Source organism: Rattus rattus, chromosome 7, assembly GCF_011064425.1.
Source record: "Rattus rattus isolate New Zealand chromosome 7, Rrattus_CSIRO_v1, whole genome shotgun sequence".
Classification (NCBI taxonomy): Eukaryota; Metazoa; Chordata; class Mammalia; order Rodentia; family Muridae; genus Rattus; species Rattus rattus.
The window spans coordinates 84,927,314-84,947,015 of record NC_046160.1 but is presented as its reverse complement, the minus strand read 5'-3'; the positions used below and the strand labels follow the sequence as shown (position 1 = coordinate 84,947,015).

Below are 19,702 nucleotides of genomic sequence, written 5' to 3'. Positions count from 1 at the left end.
TAAAGCAAACAAGGCAAAAACTGTTGTGACTTTTGAAGCTGGATACTGACTACACATTTGTTTACTGTACAGTCCTTTCAACTTTCCATAGTTTAAAAAATGTAATAAAAGCTTGGGGTGGCTTCTTCCCAAACTATTTGCCTAAGTCATCCAAAACTGGGCATGGTGGTGCACATCTGTAATTCCAGCACTCACTCAAGTGATTAATGAAGCTTGCAAGGCCAGCCTGGGCTAAACAGTGAATTTCAGGCCAGCCTGGGCTATAATTTAGACCCTGTCTCAGAAAACAAAAGAAGAAACAAACAAAACAAAAGCAGATAACGAGACTTACCTTAACTTTTAAACTACCTGAACTTTTAACTAAGGCAACGTTTTGGGGGGCTGGAGATGGCTCACTACTTATGAGCACTTGTTGCCCTTGCAAAGGACCTCTGTTCAATTCGCAGTACCCACAGAGTAGTTTATAACCATCAGTAACTCCACTTAATTCTTCTGACCTCCACAGGCACCAGTCATACACATGGTTCACATTCAGAAATGCAGGCAAAACACTCACACAAAAAGTAAAACCCATAGCCCAATTTAAATTTTTGAAAAGGTTTCCCGATTCATTAACCTGAGCTAAAACCTATTTAACTATAACAAATCATATTCTACTCTAGAACAAGTCTAATGTAAATTTCAAAAATAACACCAACAGCCAGCACAAGATTTATAAGTGTAAACATCTGGTTTTTATAACAAATAACAAAGTTAACAGCAATAAAACAAATCATTTAGTACAGCATATAATGTGTTATATTAAATTTACACAATGATATATATAAAACACATACTGTTTATATTATACAGTAATTCAACAACAGGAATATCAAAACAGGAATCCAAATAACTACTACTCATGCACAAAACATGCATATATCAGTATTTAAAAAATTCTATTTTACACAATACTGTTTACCAAAAACTTTTTTAAAAAATGTAAAACCCTCCAGACAAGTCAATGGTCCAGTGGGGAGTGAACTGCACTACTGTTTAAGCCAGTGCTTAGGTGAGAGCAATTCTGGGCTTGGAGTCATGCCCAGTTAGGGTGAATTTCTTTGCACCATAGGACCAACATTTTATCCCAAAGGCAAGCTGTCTAAGGGACAAACAGTTGTATTGGATACAAGTTAGGAGCAGAGAGAAAGGCATCAAAAACTGCTGGATACCTGGCCCAAGAAAGAGTTACTGTAACGAAGGCTGAGGCACTACACGTGGCAAAGGTTTCTGTGAATCCTTCTAAGGTCCTATCAGTCTTCCTATCCAGTTTACCACCTCCAGATTTACAGTCTGGTCTACTAGGTTCTAAATCCAGTAAAAAGTGTACTTCTAAGAAGAAAATTGGATGGAGAGACATCTGAGAAGTGTTGACTATATTAAAAAAGTTTACAGAAAGCAATGACCATTTTTTTTCTACCTATTCTACACAATTGTACGCAATGCCCCTCAACCGGAAAGTCCTTTCAGGGACACAGCCCTAAAACATCAAGGCGTGAGTTCACGACTTAAAAATTTTATCCACAGACCTCGGAAACAAAAGGTCTCATCCAAATAAAACTTGAACATCACAGACCTGTACTTTGCCAGACACTCGGACAAAACATCTGATAATCAAAATTCATTCATTATCACCACCACTAAGACCTCAATATTCACTTCTAACTAGCGATACATCCTTCACCTTCCATTAAAGGCACTAGCGTCCATACATGACGGCGAGACATAATTTATCTTGGGTTTATCCTAGTAGAAAGAAAGTATCATTTAAGTATGACACAAATATTAAGACACCACCTTTTTTTTTCTTTCTTTCTTTTCTTTTCCAGAGACTAGGGGAGGGGAAGACACTCGCTACATCAGCTACTCAAACAGTAGTCATCAGTTTCAAAGAGCCAGACCGGAAGCGGAGGATCTTCTTCTTGAGGTTGTGCGAGGCCTTAATTTTGACAAAGGTTTTTGTGGGGCGGGTGTGAAGGTCTGGGGCCGTAACCGTTTGAATAGGGAGAGTCTGGACAAACTGGGACCAGATTAAACCCCCGCTCTCCTCAGAGTCGCTGGTGCTGGTGCTCTCACCCACGAAGTCGCCCTCACTCACGCTGGACTCACTGTCGCCAAAGCAGTTGGTGGTGTAGTTGCTCTGATCGTCCTCACTGGTGTCCACCACCGTGGAGTGGAAGAGCGACTCGCACTCGGCCGAGTACTCAGAGTCGCTGGCCACGTAGGCGTAGGGGCTGGGGTAGGGCACGGCCACGGCCACTGGGTAGGCGCCCCCGTGCTCCCTGCGAGCCCTCCGTGCCCTCCGCAGGGCCTCTTCGTAGGAGACCTCGGCCGACGACTTCCACCTCCGATAGTCGGTTCGCTTGTGCTTAGGTTTGGCCACCACCGGCTCCCGTCCGTGCGCGTGCGCCCTGCTGCCTGCCCTATGGCCGCCGGTGCCCAGTGGCCTGCCAGGAAGGCTCGCGTCGGGCAGCCCGCTGCTGCGCCGGCCCTTGGAGGAGGCCTTCCTGAGTTTCTTATTTGTATCCGAGTCGTCTGGGAAACGGCACTTCTTGCCCACGGCCCGCGGTTTCTCCCTGACGGTGGGAAGGCCATGTTCTGTGGCTGCCTGGCCACGGGCCTTCAAGGTGGCGCTCCTTGCGACACCCGGGTTCCTGTGTGCACGGTGAGGCCTGGCGCCCGCCTGCTGCCCTGGGATGAACTGAGCTTTTACCAGATGCCCTTCTTCGAGGCTTTGAGAAGAGCCCTCGCTTTTGAAATCCAAGGATGGCCTGTCCACCGCAGGCAAGGCCTGTAGACTGCTCTTCTGTGGCATCTTTTTCTGGAGCTGCAGAGCTTTGCTCTCTGTGGAAGCGACAGGGCCTCCGCCGGGACTTGTTTTAGGAGAAACGGCTGAAACCTGATTGCTTTCCTTCATAGATTCTCCCAGCCCAGCTTGACACCTTACAAGCTCTTGAGAGGCTGCCTTGGCAGTTTTGGGCAGATGCTTGCTTTGGGGTTCCATGGCAGCACCTACCGAGCAGCCCTCCTGCAGAGCCAACCTCTTACTTTCTGACTGGTCTGTCTTCGAGTCTTTTGACCTCTGCTTAGGAGGAGAGAATGGCCCATTTTCCAAAGAGGGTATTCCCCCAGAGGGCAAACAAATCTGTTTCGTATTCTTAAGGTTCACACTACTGCCCTGTGGGACACTACTAGGGGCCCTGACACACACACTTCCATTCCTCAGAAGCCCCTTGGTAGGGTCAGCGTTCACACTGGTTCTAGGTTTATTGGTCCTTACAGGGTGTGTTTTCTTCTGGACCAGGCTCAGAATATACCCATCCATTTTCTTACTGGATGCAGGCTGAGAAGCCGGCCACAAACTGCTTGGAGATGGCAAGGAATTATCCATTTTGGTGGCATTCAGTTCAGATCCAATGCAAATGTCGCTGGCGTGGTTCCCAAGCCCCTCCTCTTCCCTCAGAGAGTTGCCCGTCAGACAAAGGAGAAACATTGGGCTCTGCACAGCCACAGCGTGAAGTGGACTGGGATACCGATATACGTCATTCCCGTTTTTAGACACAAGGTCACACTGGTATTTAGGATTCACATCTGCAATGACATCAAGGGGGTTAAATTGTGGTGTGGAGGGGGAACTGCACATTGTCCCTGAGGCCTGGTCTTCACAGTGGCCGCCTTTACATTCCAACCATCCTATGAGATCTGAAAAACATGCAAAGACACACTGAAGAAATGAATTGGTAGAGCCACCTTGACTCTGGCCAAAGTTTACTAAAGTAAACTTAGTGATGAGAGGATACCAAAGGATTGAGAACTGTTCCACACTAGCTCCTCTACAAGCTTTCTTGAAATTCATGGATGACTGAATGAAGGCAAACAATACTCAAGAATTTTGACAAAGTACAATGTATCGTGTCTTTAACAAAAAAAAAATTTAGCCATTCATAAAGACTCTGAAACTACTGAATAATGTAAGGAAACACTTCATGCAGCTTAGTGAAAATCATGATATAAATCAATATAAAATTTAAAGATACCTATGCAAATGAACTCTGAAGTGAAGCACCTCAAAATCCTAACAGTACCCTCCAGTGTGAAAAGTGAAAAGCAATATTTACTCTGTTTCCAATACCTGTTCTCTGGTTTCTCTTTAAAATCCTTAAGACACTTGCTGTGGCCTTTCTCCTCATTTTTGTATTTTTAAAAAACATGTTCCCTAGTGGGAACTATTTAAACATAACTGTCCTTTAGAAAAAAAAATCAACAAAACAGATCAAAGCTTTTTTTTAAAAAAGAGTATTCTTATTTTTAATTTTGTGTGTGTGCTAGTGTATATGAGTGCAGTTGCCCACAGAGGTGAGAAGACACCAGATCCCCTGGAGCTGGAATTACAAGAAGTAGTGAGCCACCTAAAGTGGGTGCTCTACAACAGCAGCGTGTGCTCTGAACCATCGAGCCTTCTCTCCAGTCCTCAGACCTTATTACAATAACAACTGATATTTTTAACACTCACAGTATATCTTTAATAGTGACAGTAAAAACAATATTTTAATAGGGCAAGGAATTTCGATAAGATTTTTAAAGATTAAGCAATTTTGAAGGATAAATTTCTTAGGGCTAGAGACAAGACTCAGCGGTTAAGAGCACTTGCTACTCTTAGGAAGTGCCTGATTCAGTTCTCAGCACCACATGGTTACTAGCAGCCCTCTGACAGCTCTAGAGGATCTGATGCCCTCTTCTGCTCTGTAGACACTGTACACATGTGGTGAACTCACTTAACATACATGTAGGAACATTCATACACATAAAATTCTATTTTAAAAGAAGCTTTTTACATTTCAAAAATGTCCATGTCAAAATACAATGAAACAAGCTCTTAGTTAAATGTTGGTTTCTGCCCTGGAAAATTAATTATTTTTATAACCTTCAGTAGGGGAAATTCTAAGTTTTCCTCTATTATATCTATCCATTTGAATATTGAGAACCCACAATGTATCAAACTCTGTATTAAGTGTCTAAGGGAGGGGCTGGAGAGATGACTCAGTGGTTAAGAGCACTGACTGCTCTTCCAGAGGTCCTGAGTTCAATTCCCAGCAACCACATGGTGGCTCACAACCATCTATAATGAGATTGGATGCACCTATTCTGGAGTGTCTGAAGACAGTGACAGTGTACTCACATACAATAAAATAAATAAATCCTTTAAAAAAAAAAAAAAAAAGAAAAAAGTATTTAAGGGAAAGCTTTCTGACCTTCAAAAATTAGCAGTCTTGAGAGAAAAAAACAAAAATTAATCTAGACTCTAAGATATCATTTCTAAAGAGTTTTGTTTTTAATGAAAATGCCATGTTTATACCTACTCAACCTCTAATAGCTTGATAATGGTAGAAAAGCCCACCATAGTGGTGAATGCCTACAATCCTAGCAGGAAGATGGAGCAGTGCAGGGGTGCCTGGAGTGGCAGAAAGGAGGAGGAGGGAGGGAGGGAGGGAGGGAGGGAGGGAAGGAAGTAATGTGCCCTCTCTATCTTACACCATTTCCCATCATCCCCCCCAGTACCTTAAAACCCCCACTGTTTTGCCTTAAGTCACATTTGCCTATGAGTTGCCATTTATCTCCCTTCTCTACTTGGAACAGACAAAACAGTCTCCCAAGACCCAGCCCAGCTGTCCCAATTATATAAGGATGTGGCATTTGGAAGCACTAGAGGGTCTGTCTTCGAGGAAAACCTGTCCAAAGTGCCCTTTAATGGGTTTATAAAGTTTCCCACTGAAACCAGATCCGCAGAGTGATGGGGAGCAATTAACACTGAACTTGAGGCCCAGATACTAGACAGATACTAGATAACAGGGTTCTATACTCTCCCCCATGGTAGATTGCTGCTGACAACACACTCTATACAAATACAAAGGCTTGACCAATTAGCAACCTCAGCTGCTCAGTGTGATGTTTGCTTTGTTGGATTCAAAAAAAAAACAACAAAAAAAAAAAAATCAGCCTTGAACTCGGACAAAAAGCACGAAAGCAGTGGTTCATTCCTGCTCCCCTAGCAGGCTCCCCTGGCAGCTCCAATCCTCTTGTTTTCCCTGCTGTACTATGATACCAACATATAACAGTAATAAGGGGGAGTTCTGACTTTCAGGGGCAACTCTCATTTAGCAAAGGGAAGCTTCTCACAATACCTGTGGCAATAGACAACATTTAAAAAAAAAAATCAGATGAGATGGCTGAACATAACCATTTCTGAGTCCCCTTGGAGTGGTGGGAGAACATAAATTAGATCAGAGTTTGAATCCTGCTATGACCCAACTACGTAACCTTAAATCATTTAAATAACATCACTAGGCCTCTTTTTATATATATATTTAATTTTATGTGTATGTCCTGAGGGTGTGGATATAGACCACCTCTCTGCAGGAGCCTATGAAACAGGAGTTACAGATGGTTATGCTGAGGCCTGAATCCAAGTTCCCTACAAGAGCAGTCAGTGCTTTTAACTGCTGAGCCATCTCTCCAGCCCCTCGTTTTCTTTTCTTAGCTGTACCCTGAATGTTAACAATTGCACCCTGAAGTCCTGTTGGAAGAATTCAAAGATAAATGTACGCAGATCGTCATAAGTCCTTCCATCAACAGCAACATCATGACTATCCTGGAAGCCTAGAGTGGAGAATGGGCAGACTATGGGCAGTTTCATTGTGTGGAGTACTCTGAGAAACGTGGAAGGGCCTCTGCCCCCTGAAGTGTCAACAGTCCTTGGCTAGACTGATGGGCACATGTAACTTACTGTGTACTTTAAAGAATAAAAGAATTCTGGGATAGTCTTCAAAGGGAAATAAAGAGATGGAGATATAGCTCAGGAGTAGCATGCCAAGGGGCCCCCCAGGGGTACAAAGTAGGCTGTGTGTGTAACTGTGGCACTGAGTACATGAGCACACTGCCCAAATCGTCCCCTATCAAAAGACAGCTGAGGCTACATAACTCTAAAGACCCCTGACCTCTTCTAATTAAAACTCCTGTCAATGCTAAAAGCCTTACCTGCAGATTTGGGGCAACCGTCCGAGATGGTCAAGGCTGCCTCCAAGGGGCTGCAGAAGCAGGTGCTGGAATGGCAACTGGACAAACATTCGCTGAACACGGAGTTAGAGGAGTTAGAAAGGGACCCGGAAGCCCCATCACTCAGCTCATAAAACCCTACAAGAAAAGGATGGTTGGAATTAGGATCCCATCAAGTCATAATACACATTTATGTTAAAGGACGAAAGGCTGACACATCAAAAAAAAAGAAAAGCTCGTTTTTTGTTTCAGTTTCTTTGTTGGAGGGGTCACACAAATGGTGGATTTTTACAAATAAAATTAAATATACGGTTTTATTTCAAATATTTCTTAGAGAAGGCAAAAATCACATAACACTGGGGACAGTTCAAAGTTCCTTTCATTGTCCTTTCTGTCCCATCTCTAAAGGTGTGAAAAAGGAAGCCACGTCTGTCACCCAACTTTATCAGGAATGTTTCAGAGGAATGACCACTGTCTCTGGGTATGGTTGGGTTTGGTGGCTCTCGCCTATAATCCCAGCACTCAGAAGGTCGAAGCAGGAGGACAGGAGTGGATTCAAGGCCAGCCTGGGCTACAAAAACAAAAAACACTGAAGTAAATAGTAAACATAAAAAAAAAAAGAAAGAAAGAAAGAAACATAAGGAGCCAAATGGCTTAAAGGAAGGGGAAACCACAGCAATCTCAGGAAGCTGAAGTGTGACTAATTTTCTAGCCCAGATCCGACTTTCTCAGGTTTCAAAGGAGATCTGTTTGCTCTTCCAGAAATCTGAATAGAAGTTTGTAGTTTTTAAACTCAGGGAGCACTGAGCAGCTCTACCCTGTTATTGAAATTTTTATACAGATTGAGTTTACTCCCCCCGGAGCAAATGAATGGTATGCTACTTTTCAGTTGTTTTCACACTGGAAATAAACACCAGATCCATTTGCTAGGGTTCTCCCTGGAGTGCAGGATTCGATGCCTACCGGTAACACACGCTCACCTGAGCTAGGCCGGCTGTCCGTCTCCAGGTGCTCCTCAGATGTCTTCTCAACATCCAGTCTCAGGTCACTTATCTGCTTGTCAAGTTCTTGCAACTGATTCAACAAACCGGCATCTCTTCTCCTCAAACAATTCTGATTAGGAAGAATCAAGGAAAGAAAAAAAAAAAGTGGGCACATAGTGACAAAACCAGGAAGTCCTCCACTCAAACCACTCCTCTAACTATCAACTAAGCCCTTTTGCTCAAAACACTACTGGATGATCAGAATGCAAGGCATGCCTTCTAGCTTTAGATCTTTGTAAGCTAGGTTTTTTTTTTTTTTTTTTTTTTTTGTGATACAAAGTTTTTTCATTAAAAAATAATAATAGGGGGGTTGGGGATTTAGCTCAGTGGTAGAGCGCTTGCCTAGCAAGCGCAAGGCCCTGGGTTCGGTCCCCAGCTCCGAAAAAAAGAAAATATAATAATAATAGGGGGCTGGTGAGATGGCTCAGTGGTTAAGAGCATTGAATGTTCTTCCAGAGGTCCTGAGTTCAAATCCTGGCAACCACATGGTGGCTCGCAACCATGTGTAATGGAATCAGATGCCCCCTTCTGGTGTTTGAATACAACTACAGTGTAGTTATATACATAAAATAAATAAATCTTTAAAAATAATAATAATAATAGGGCTATAGCATGGCTCAGTGGGTAAAAATGCTTGCTGACCAAGCGTGGTCATCTAAATTCAGTTCCCTGAACCAACATTGGAAGGAGAGAACCAAGTCCTGAATTTCGTCCTCAGACCTCCTCGGGTGTGTTGTGCCACACCTTGTACCCATATACATACACCAAACACACGATAATAAATTAAAAATATATATGTGGCCGAGTTGTAGCTCCTTGGTAGAGAGCTTAGCTGGTGTGTCCATGTTCAATGCCTGGTACTGCAAGAATGGAAAAGATCTGGCTTTAACTTTTACTCATCTATATACACTGTGACTTTTTATAGGTAAGGGCAAGGAATTTGTAAAGACTTTGGATCATCTGGTGTACAGCCAGTTTAAAGAAAATCCTTCACAGTAAGCTCTTGAAGTCACAGTAACAGATTTTCTACATTACACTCTAATCTTTCTTAGGTGAGATTTTTCTGGCCAAATGTCATGGCCTACAGAATTTTGTTTTCTATTAGTTGCTTAGTGGGGCTTAATCAGTCTTAAGGCCTTTGAAAGCGAGAAATTAATACTAACAGCCAGAGCCAAGTATAATGTGAGCTGGCAGAATCCAAAACCCTCCAGGGAAAGCCCATCAAGATTTGAACTCGGCTTGGGTTTCCCAAGGTGACCGGCTGGTTGTGCTAACTCACACTGCCATCTAGTGCTCCCCGTTGCTGGAAAAGCAAAAGAACGCAAAAGGCATCTGGTTTAAATCAAGAATGCCAAGTCTACAAATGAAAATAGTACCATAAACATTGACTGGAGTGGAATTCTCCTGACACACTGCCTCGCTCCCCTGAAACGGACAATAGGAATGGGCCACTCACGATCTTGAGATCCGGGAAGACAAAAAGGTGCTATTGTACAAGACAATACCGAAATGTAAGCGACCAGTCACAACCAGAAAGAACTGGCTCAAATTCACGTAGTACGTACAATTCGGTTCCATTATCAAAGAAACAGTAAAAATGCCAAAACAGAGCTCTTGCACAAACCACAGCACACATCCTTGCAAAATAGATACAGGGAAATATCTAGGCCTTGTTCGTGTCCTGCGACTTTTAAAAGCTTGGACGTAAGCCTTTAGCTTGTGTGCTAAAAACTGGATTTCGTCAGAAAAAAAAATGAATTAAGTAAAAGCACTTTGATGCTCAATAACTACACAAATAATCTAGAAAACGGTCATTCAAGAAAACACGTGACAACCCCCAACATCACTTTCAGAGGGTCATTATCTAGCTGAAGGGGTCTAATACAAAACGCTGGGATAAGAATCTTTTTGCTGTTTCCAAAACTACATTTTGAGGTCACTGAAACAAAGCTGCCGCCATTATTTTGAGACAGCATCAAAAGCTGTTCTCAACACATGAAGGTCCAAAGTTCTTTTTCTTCCCTGCTAATGAAGACTGCACAGAGCGACTGAGACAGTGACAGAAATCCAATAAGATAAATACTCCCAGCGAGCAGCTTCTCCCTTCTCCCACCTCCACCACCAAGCACAGCTGGCGGACCGGATAAAAGAGGAGGGGGCAGGCTCTCCGGCCAAATTGCCAGTATTTGCATCTAGTTTTAGCTGCCTTATACAAAGGACTTCTATTTAAAACTAAACACCGACCCAGGAGAAAGAGAGAGAGAGCACCGGGTAGGGCACCGCTCCCAGCGGGAGCTTCGCCGTAACGGTAAAACTCAATGTTGGACAGTTAGGCAAGCAACAAGCCTCTTCCTCGCTTTTGTGCGCCTCCCTGGGGGTAGGGGGTGGGGTGGGGGGATAACAGGGGAGACCACAAGGTGAAATGGCACTATAAGTGGGGGTTGCAAACCTCCGAGAAAGGGGACATGCAGTAGCTTAACTTTCAGGCTAGAACCCAGGGACTCCAAGAATTCCAAATGCAGGATAGAAGAGCGGCCGCCCCCTCCCCGCTATCCGCCAGCTCCTCAGGTGACACAAAGCAGGCATCCGCCAACAACGCGTGGAAGTCACGCGCGGCGGGCATCCGCGACACCAAGGGGGTCAGGGAAAATCGAGGCGGGGGGTCACGTCCTGGCCAGAGATCCCACGGCCAGAGGCTACCAGCCCACCCTCCAGTCAGGCCACCGGCCACCACCTACCAACTGCCTCCGCAGCAGCAAGATGTTCTCCTCCAGGAACTTCTCCTCCAGGCGGCTGCGCTGCGCCGCGTCCCCCCGCAGCTCCCCGGCGCGCGGCGCGACGGTCCCCACGGCCCCGGAGCAGCGCAGCGCACCGCGCACCAGCAGCTCCTGGCGTTGCCGCAGGTACCCCAGCTCCGCCAGCCCCGCCAGCGTGGCCTCCTGGCGCTCGCGGGTGCGCTGCCGCTCCGTGTCCGCCTCGCCCCTCTCGCGCCAGCGCCCCTCGGCCTCTGCGCCCCGGCCGGGGCTCAGCGGCTCCGGCTCGCACGCTGCGTCGGGCTTCATGACCCCGAGGCCCGGCCAGCCCGGGAGCAGCAGCACGCGCTAGGGTCCCGGCCGGGAGCTCATGCCGCCCGCACTCGCATCCCGCGCTGCTCCAGTCTGCGGCCCCGCAGCTGATAACGCCCCGGCCACGCTACGTCACTCCCGGCCCCGCCACCCGCCACCCCGCCTGCTCGCCCGCCCGCCCGCCAGCCGCCGCCTCCGCCGGCTCGCGGCGATCAGCTCCTGTCAGGCGCCGGGGCCGCCCGCGCCCCGCCCCGGCCCCGCCCCGGCTCCGCGCCCCCTTTTTCGGTCCGACGGCACCGCGGTCCCTTCGGCGCCGATTGGCTCGACTCCATCTCCGGAGGCCGTGGCGGGCGCGGGCCGAGCATCTTGTTACAGCCAGCCCCGAGGGCCGGTCCGCGGGCGCCGTGGCTTTGGGCTCCCGGGACAACTTTCTGAAACTTAACCCCTTCCTCACGCGTCCACGCTCGGAGTCCTCTCCCTTGGCTCTGGGTTTCTCCATCCCAAGCTAAAGTCCACTCGGTACTCAGAACACCATTTCTGAGAATTTGGATTTGGAAGTCGCCTTTGTTTTAAGCTCTATTTGGTAACTGGGGAAAAAAAGCAAGAGCATTGTTCTAAAACTCTTGTTTGTTTTAGCTTTTCAGCAGAAGCTTTGCTGTAAGAGGCGTTTAAAATCAGACAGAAGGATGCTGTTGTGAGGTCAGCGGTCGCATCAATTCCTATAAAAGCCCAGACTTTATGAGGGGTGGCGTGTGAGCACCTAGGGTTTGAGTTTTTATTGTTCCTCAGCCTCTGTTCACTAGAGCCCTGACTCCGAGTCCGGACTGTCTGAATCTGATTCCTATTTCATCCACGAATAGGAAGTTAAGTGCCCTCTCTTTGTGACTCTGTTTACCCAATAGTAAAATGGAGCTAGCACACAGGCCTATTCTAAAAATTATAGTGGCAAATGGCATAAAAAGACATGCGGTGGTCCAGCCTGTAAATCTTAAAAGTTATCGCTCTCAGTGAGGCGGAGGTGGCGCATGCCTTTAGCCCCAGCACTTGGTAGGCAGAGGCAGGCAGATCTCAGGGTTGAGGACAGGGGGAGGGGGGGGGAGGGAGGAGGGAGGGGAGGGAGGAGGAGGAGAGAGAGAGAGAGAGAGAGAGAGAGAGAGAGAGAGAGAGAGAGAGAGAGAGATTTTTCCCCCTCCAGGGGAACTTTTTTTTTAAAAATTCCCCTAAAGTACCATTCGGGGTTTGACCTTGTGTCCTTGGGATGCCACTCAATGGGTATTTCAGTGGCACTGGGATCTATCTGGAAATGCCACTAGCTGGCTTATGAGACTACACCTCATGTCTCTTAAAAAACGTTGCATCCAAGCACCTCAGAAATTGAATTTAGCGAGTCACAATTTGAGAAAGTTAAGACAAAGTGTTATATGAAGGAGCACATTTCAGGTCAGGATTTCAGAATTTTACACCTTTGTCCAGCTACTCCAGCAAGGAATTCTCTCTTTTTACCTTCTATGTGGTCTAATTTTCCAAGATCAATTCATTCACACCCCATAACCAATATATGCTCACCGACCCCCACAGCCTTCCCCCTTGCCAACTGGTTAACTGCATAGATGTCTGGTCCTTCTCACACACTATTGTCTGGTTCTCTTTCTGGGCACACATGATCTGTATACTTAGGTGTTCCTTGTGTATCTTCTCTTCAGCTGGGTCATAAAAGCTCCCTTAATACCTTCATGGTACCTGTGCTCTCACTCAGCACAAGACCTAGAAGCATGCAACTGATAATTACCAGAGGAGACTCCAGAGGAAGCAAATTAGTTATAAATTGTTCTTCTATTAGCATACTTCTAAACTCAATAGTTCCCACTTAATCTCTACAACAAATAAAATTAAGTTGACCTTTACCAAGAAGACACAAACAAAAGCAAAAGCTTCCTTGCCACCCACTTACACCGTTCTCTTCCCACCCCACCTCCCCCAACTCCTACCTCCCAGGGACATAAAAGGGAAGACAGCCTTGGTTCATAATTAGCATGATATAAAAATGGAATCCTATTCAGGTGTTCCCGTATGTGCGCAGTCTACAGGACACACATTCTTTATGCCTACTGTGTCCCAAACACTACATGGTAATACAAGAACTAATTTTGCTTCCTAGTTTCAGGAAGACAAATTTAGAATAATGTCTTGCCTTACATGACACAGTCCACTCTCCCAAGTCCTCTGGCATTGTTTCCTTCTACCCATTTTTAAACAGACCTCTTGCTTTCTAGTTCTGAATTAGGTTCCTTCTGGCTGGGTGGACCCTGTTACTGTAGCCTGTACTATGTCACACACTGGCAACTATATTTGTATAGTTGAAGGGGTGGGGGGAGCTGAAACATGTTTTTACACACTGCTAATAAATCTTGTTACAGCTGACAGACAAGTCGCTGTGTCTCCAAACTTCTCCACCTTCCCACCTCTCCCTCCACCCCAGCACAACACACACACCCTGCTCCCCCACCAAATGCCCCTTTAGGCTGGCCTGTTAGTTCAAAGCAAGCCATTTGTCATAGCAGCTTGTTCATCTCCTTGAAAAAGTGTTCCCAACAAGTTTAAATATTAAAACTAATGTATGCAAAGGGCTCCACCAATAAAATGGTCACAAATGGGGGGGTTGGGGGTTATGCTTTCCAAAGTATCCATTACACATTAATAAGTAATGCTGTTCGTTCATTCGGATGCCAATTAAAACAAACTTCGGCTGTCAAATGAAGTTCGAAGCAAGGAGCTCAATGCTGTAATTGTTTTTCCAGGAAAATTCCCAATGTCATCAGATTAAGTGTGACTGGCCCGGTTGCCCCTGTTCTCCGCTAAACCTAACAGCCAGATATTCTCCTTCTTAGTTTAGTTTGGTGGATTTTCTTGATTCTTGAAGTCTGTGTTTTGTTTGTAGGTAACAAGAAGGCAGTTGCCAGAAATCACCTTCCATTACAAACCGGGTCTCACTTTCTGCTGTGGTTTTGATCACACACGCACACACACACACACACACACACACACACACCCTTCTTTTAAGCAGCCACTGGCACTTCTTCCTCTAATGGTGCAACTTATTTCACTCCTTTTAAGTGGTGTTCAGCGGAGTCCCATCTTTTCCTCTCACTGGAGGCTTATTCTTCTCAGGGACACTGTGATAGACCCGCAAGAGACTGTGACATTAAAGACAGAATGGACCTGCTGCCTTGTTGGATCTGGAGAGTGAGCTAATGGTACTAGCAACGAAGCATGGGTCTGAACACGCTGCAACTGTGTAACACATGCTTGGAGATATTTTCTGAGCAGTGCCAGAAAGGGCCCTTGCATCATAGCTTGAAGCTGCACCCTTGGACAGAACAATTCCGAAGAGCACCCCACCTAAGTCAGAGCGTCACTCTGCAGAGTCCTCATCCTGCAGTGAATAGTCCACAGCAGACGCAGCAAGGAGAATCCGTTTCACGATTCGCAATCGAGAAAAGCAACAAATGATGCCTTGCAGCGTTTATGGCCGAACAGACACAACTGAGGTAATTGAGGAAAGCTGTCCCCAGATGGGGAGGGGGGAGTGCGATCCTTTGGATTGGGTGATGACCACCATTTGAGGGTCTGGGATCAAAGCTCCAGCCAGACATCAAAGCCCATTTGAGTCTAGCGCCAAAAGAGTCACAGTGAACTAAACTTCATATACAGACTAATTATAGCTTGACCCCACAACCAGACGTCAGTGAGCGCACAGGGGAAAGAAAGCCAACATTGAAATAAAAGATCAAGAAGGAAAGTTGGTAGCAAAACTAGGCAACATCATGGCCCTGGACACTCTTAAAAAATCTTTTGAGGGCAGAGAGGAATAGAGAAGGACGGGGCAAGCGTCACTCTCTGACAATACCACTGTTGTTTGGAAGAAAGTCTCCTCCATCCTCTGGTTCTGTGACCAAACACATCTCATCCCTAGAAGAAAAGGTTATCTTTTAGCTGGGTGCTCGTGTTAAAGAGGTTGCATACAACCAAACTTCTGTTGAAGAGTCTGTGAGACTTCTCAAGATGCTTGCATGTCCAAGACTCACACGCTAATCACTGATTTCAGGGCGCTCGCTGCCATTTCTCCCAGCCACCGTTACAGATGGTACACACAGTGTACCAAGCATACACATACTCTAGAACAAGAACAACACGCCTTGGCACTAACACCATGAAGCAATGACGAATCTCTCATGTTCAGCAAGTCCAGGTAGCTTCGTTAAACACTTATACGAGTTCGGTTTTGTCACCATTTCGCTCTATTCAAAATCTTTTCTGCTTATTTAAAATTATCAACCTCACAAACTGATAAGCTTTTGCATGCCTGATCTTAAGATCCGCAGACTATTTCTTTGTAAATAATCATGAGTAGCTTGTTAAAGTGGCCAGCTCTAATGTGTAACATGAGTGCTTTCATAAGAAAAAAATCTAAAAAGGAAGGTTCTTTGAGGATGAAAGCAAACATGGGTGCATCACACTAGATTACACTCTTCGGGGATTGTGGGTTTTGTTTTGTTTGAGATTTACTTGTTTTATGTTGTGCATATGGACACTTCGCCTACATGTATGTCTGAGTACCACGGGCACACAGTGTCTGTTGAGCCCAAGAGATGTTAGGTCCTCTGGAACTGGAGTTAGAGCTGGCCAAATGGCCATGTAGGTGCTGGGACTTGAACCTGGATCCTCTGGAAGAACAGCTATGTTCTTGATGGTTAAGCCATCTCTCCAGCCCTAGATTACTTATTTTTTAAATAATTCTTTGCTTATTCAGTGAGTATGTATGATATACACAGTACATCAGGGATACCGTGGTAATCCAGCAAGCCACGGTCTCTGACTTAATGAGCTTTGAGTCTAGAAGGTGAAGCATCCTTGGTTAAAGGAGAGTAAATAAGTACAGAATTAATGTTAAAAAGGAAATTGAAACCACTATTGATGAGAATATTAAATTAGTAGAACTACTAGGGAAAACAGCATGAAATTCCTCAAAACAACGACAATAACAACAACAACAACTAAAGAAGTGACCATTCTACTCCCGCATTCAAACCCCAAGGAAAAGAAATAAAGGTCTCATGTCACGGAGACACTGGCAGTCTCATGTTCACTGCAACACTATTGACAAAAGCCAGGATTCAGCGTCAACCAAGGCTTTGAACAAACGAATGGATAGAGAAAAGTGTGGTGTCTGTACATAACAGAATATTAGCTGTAAAAAAATAAAATAAAGTAAAATAAAAATGGGATTTTGTCCTTTGTGGAAGCATAGAGGTTAAGTTAAATAAATCAGGCATAGATAAATATCAAATGTTCACACTTATATGTAGAAGTTTAAAAAAAAAGTTAATCACAAAGAAGTAGAAATGAGAATAGCGATAGAGGCGGCTTCGAATGTTTGCAGTCCAGGAGGCTGGAGAAATGGCTCTGCTGTGAAGAGTGAGTGTACTGCTCTGCTCTTCTGGGGTACCTGAGTCCGGATACCAGCATCAGGTCAGGCAGCTGATCTCTATCTAGAACTCTAATCAGGAGACACGATACCCTCTTCTGGCCTCTGTAGACACATGTACTCACATTCACACACACACTATTTAAACAGACATTAAATCTTTAAAAAAAATTCAATGTTCCCAACATAGCCAAAAGATAAACGTCTGAGGTGATGTCTGTGACAGTTATGATCCGATCATTGAACATTATATACAGGTACTGAAGTATCATACTTTAACCTATAAAGATAAACAACCATTGTATATCAGTTAATTTTTTCATTATTAAAGCAGATAGAGCTTCAATTATATATTAAACAAGTCACACTCAAATGAAATCACAAAAATATAGTACTGTGTCTTTTCTTTTTCCCTCCCTCCACTGCTGGGGATCAAAACCAGGGCCTTGCATATATTATGCAGGGACTTTACCACTGAACAACATTCTCTGCCCACAGAAATGTATTGCTGCCTTTTATAACGCTCAAGTTCCTTCCAAGAAAAAGTCCCCAGGCCTCATGAGTTTGTTAGGGAAGTGCTCTGTCATTGAATTACTACTCTAGCTTTGGAAGAAAATATTTTGCTTTTTATTTTTTCATTTAAAAATATTTATCTGTGTGCACCATATGCACACATAGGTTCAAGTACCCATAAGCAAAAGTAGAGGCCAGACAACTTGCAAGTCGTTTCCTTTGCTGCTCACTGCCTTACTACCTCGAGAGTCTCTTGCTGAATGGGTAGATCTTTAGTTGGTGATTTTGGTTGTCTCTAGGGCTCTGTCTCTGCTCTATCAATGTTGGAACAACAAACAGGCAAGGTCACAGGTGCGGGTGCTGGGGATTCGAACTCAGGTCCTCATGCTTGCAGAACAGGTGTTCCCCCACTGAGCCACCTCCCCAGGCCCAAAATATTTACTCTTTAAATCTATATTTGGAATTTATAAAGGAAGATACTTGCTTTATAAGAAAACAGTTTAATGTCCTCATCTAAATACCATTTATTGTATAAATAAATTGAAGATATTAATCATATTATTATCATATTCGTGTATACATTGCTTTTCCCGGGAACAGTTCCAGGGAAAAGAAAATTCATCACTCAAGATGCAACAGAGTATTTCCACTCATTTCTAAACTAGCGCGGAGCATTGGTCAGAGAGGTTCTGTGTTGCTGAGGGCCCCAGTCTTTGACAAAGAAGCAGAAACTCTTGCTCGGTTGTTTTCTTTTTCTTCTCTGCACCCAGGTCTCTGAGGCCAGGCAGAAAGGAATCAGAACTCAAAAGAAATACCCACGCAGAGTTCTTGAACTATGTTTGCCTCCAAGACTCACACATCCACTTTAATTAAGACCCTTTGAGGGCCCAGGGATCCCAGTAGAAAAGCCCAGAGTGCTATTATCACCTGAGAGAGGTTGAACTCTCACACCGCTGGCTGAGGCTTAGGCCGGCTCTGCCCCATGGAGAGCTGCTTCCTAATCCCTAGCACCTCAGACAGCACGTGTGAAGAGGAGCAACTCTACTTCAAACGGGAGCTGGGCCTTGAGCCTGTTTGGACTGACAGGAAGGACCAAGCGGGGGTGTGGGCTGTGAAAAGCCCCAGATTCAAAGCGAAGTCAGCTGGCAGGGAGACAGTCACTTGCAGCATGGTGCTCATGAGAAGACTAAACCTCGGCCTCCATCTCTCCACCCACCCCCTTCCCTGGAACAGGCCTTTCTCCATTTGGATTCTTTGAAGTCCATGAGGATGGTTTTGACAGCAGATGGGACAATTCACTACTGTTCAGTTTGGTCCAGGAAGATGCAAATCAGGGAGACAGTATGGCCTAATGATAAAGAGACGCTGTCGGGTTGGTTTTTGTTGTTGTTGCTGCTTTTATGGGGACGGAGGGGGCGGGGGTGGGAGGGAGTGAGTTGTTTGGTTTGGTTTTGGTTTTAAACACCAAACTCTTGTAGACTTCACAGAGGAATTTGGCCGGGCTTTAAGTAGAAGCTGTTCTTGAAAAAGACCCAGGTTCTGTCAAGGCACTCAGGAAATGTTGAACTGGTACAGGGTTTGGAGTTCGGGTGCAACGGTTTGAATTCCAGCTACGCTGCACTCACATGGCTCCTGGCTTTGACCTTCCCAGGCTCAGTATTTTCCTCACGTGTGAAATGGAGTTTATGAGTAACCTTCCAGGGAAGGCATGAAGGAAACATGGTTTACCCATGAGCTTCAGTCTTTGTATGCACAGAGAGTGTATACAGTTAAGGATGAGAATTAGCACTAAATGTTTTGAAAGTCTTCATAAAATATACATTTTGACTTCGATGTATTTATTTATTTAATCTGTTTATTTACTTATTTGGGGCAGGATATCTCTATGTAGCCCTGGCTAGCTTAGACTCAATATGTAAACACGTGGTGGCTTTGATCTCAACACTTGGGAGGCAGAGGCGGAGGGATCTTTGAATTCAGAGCTAGCCTGGTCTACAGAGTGAGTTCTAGGATAACCAGAGCTACACTGATAAACCCTGCCTCAAAAAACAAAACAACAAGTACAAAAAAGAATTCATTCTGTAGACTGGGATTGCTCAAAGGCAAGGAGATTTGCCAGTTTCTGCCTTCTGAAGGCTGGAAGCCTGCTTTGGAATTTTGTTTAATTTTTTGAGCTATGTGATCCCCAAGGATACAAAGTTGTCCGAGATGGACCAAGCTCTAAGATATTTTTTTTTTTTTTTTTTTTTTTTTGATTGTTCTTTTTTCGAGGGGACAAAGGGCCTTGTGCTTCCCAGAGATGCTCTACCAAGACCAACCCCTAAGATCTGGTTCTTAGAACCCGAGGAACCAATGGAGTGGGGTTTGGAGAGCACTTATACAGAAATATGAGCTCTATCTATATATGCAGTGTACACACACACACACACACACACACACACACACACACATATTTGGGCAATATGGAAACAGGAAACTCTCCAGTCCTCAGTTGCCCCATTTTG

General features: G+C 45.0%; 1 protein-coding gene across 2 annotated transcripts; it reads right to left on the bottom strand.

Annotated features, from left to right (window-relative positions):
- Nucleotides 1–711: 711 nt before the first annotated feature.
- Nucleotides 712–11,197, bottom strand: Dact1 (dishevelled binding antagonist of beta catenin 1). Of its 2 annotated transcripts, none has more exons than XM_032907907.1 (4): nt 10,874–11,197; nt 8,073–8,205; nt 7,075–7,230; nt 712–3,741 (listed from the first exon to the last, which is right to left on the bottom strand). In XM_032907907.1, the coding sequence occupies exons 1-4, from the start codon at nt 11,195–11,197 to the stop codon at nt 1,907–1,909; spliced, it is 2,448 nt and encodes an 815-aa protein (XP_032763798.1). In that variant the 3' UTR covers nt 712–1,906. The 2 variants fall into 2 exon arrangements, with proteins under 2 accessions (XP_032763798.1, XP_032763799.1); XM_032907908.1 differs by having other exon boundaries at nt 712–3,630.
- Nucleotides 11,198–19,702: the final 8,505 nt, after the last annotated feature.

Coding starts and splice junctions, on each gene's coding strand:
- Dact1 (XM_032907907.1), bottom strand. CDS start 11,197: ATGAAGCCCGACGCAGCGTGCGAGCCGGAGCCGCTGAGCCCCGGCCGG. Junction 8,206..10,873: donor TGCTGCTGCGGAGGCAGTTG/GTAGGTGGTGGC, acceptor CTTCCTAATCAG/AATTGTTTGAGGAGAAGAGA. Junction 3,742..7,074: donor CGGTTGCCCCAAATCTGCAG/GTAAGGCTTTTA, acceptor CATGTTTTTCAG/ATCTCATAGGATGGTTGGAA.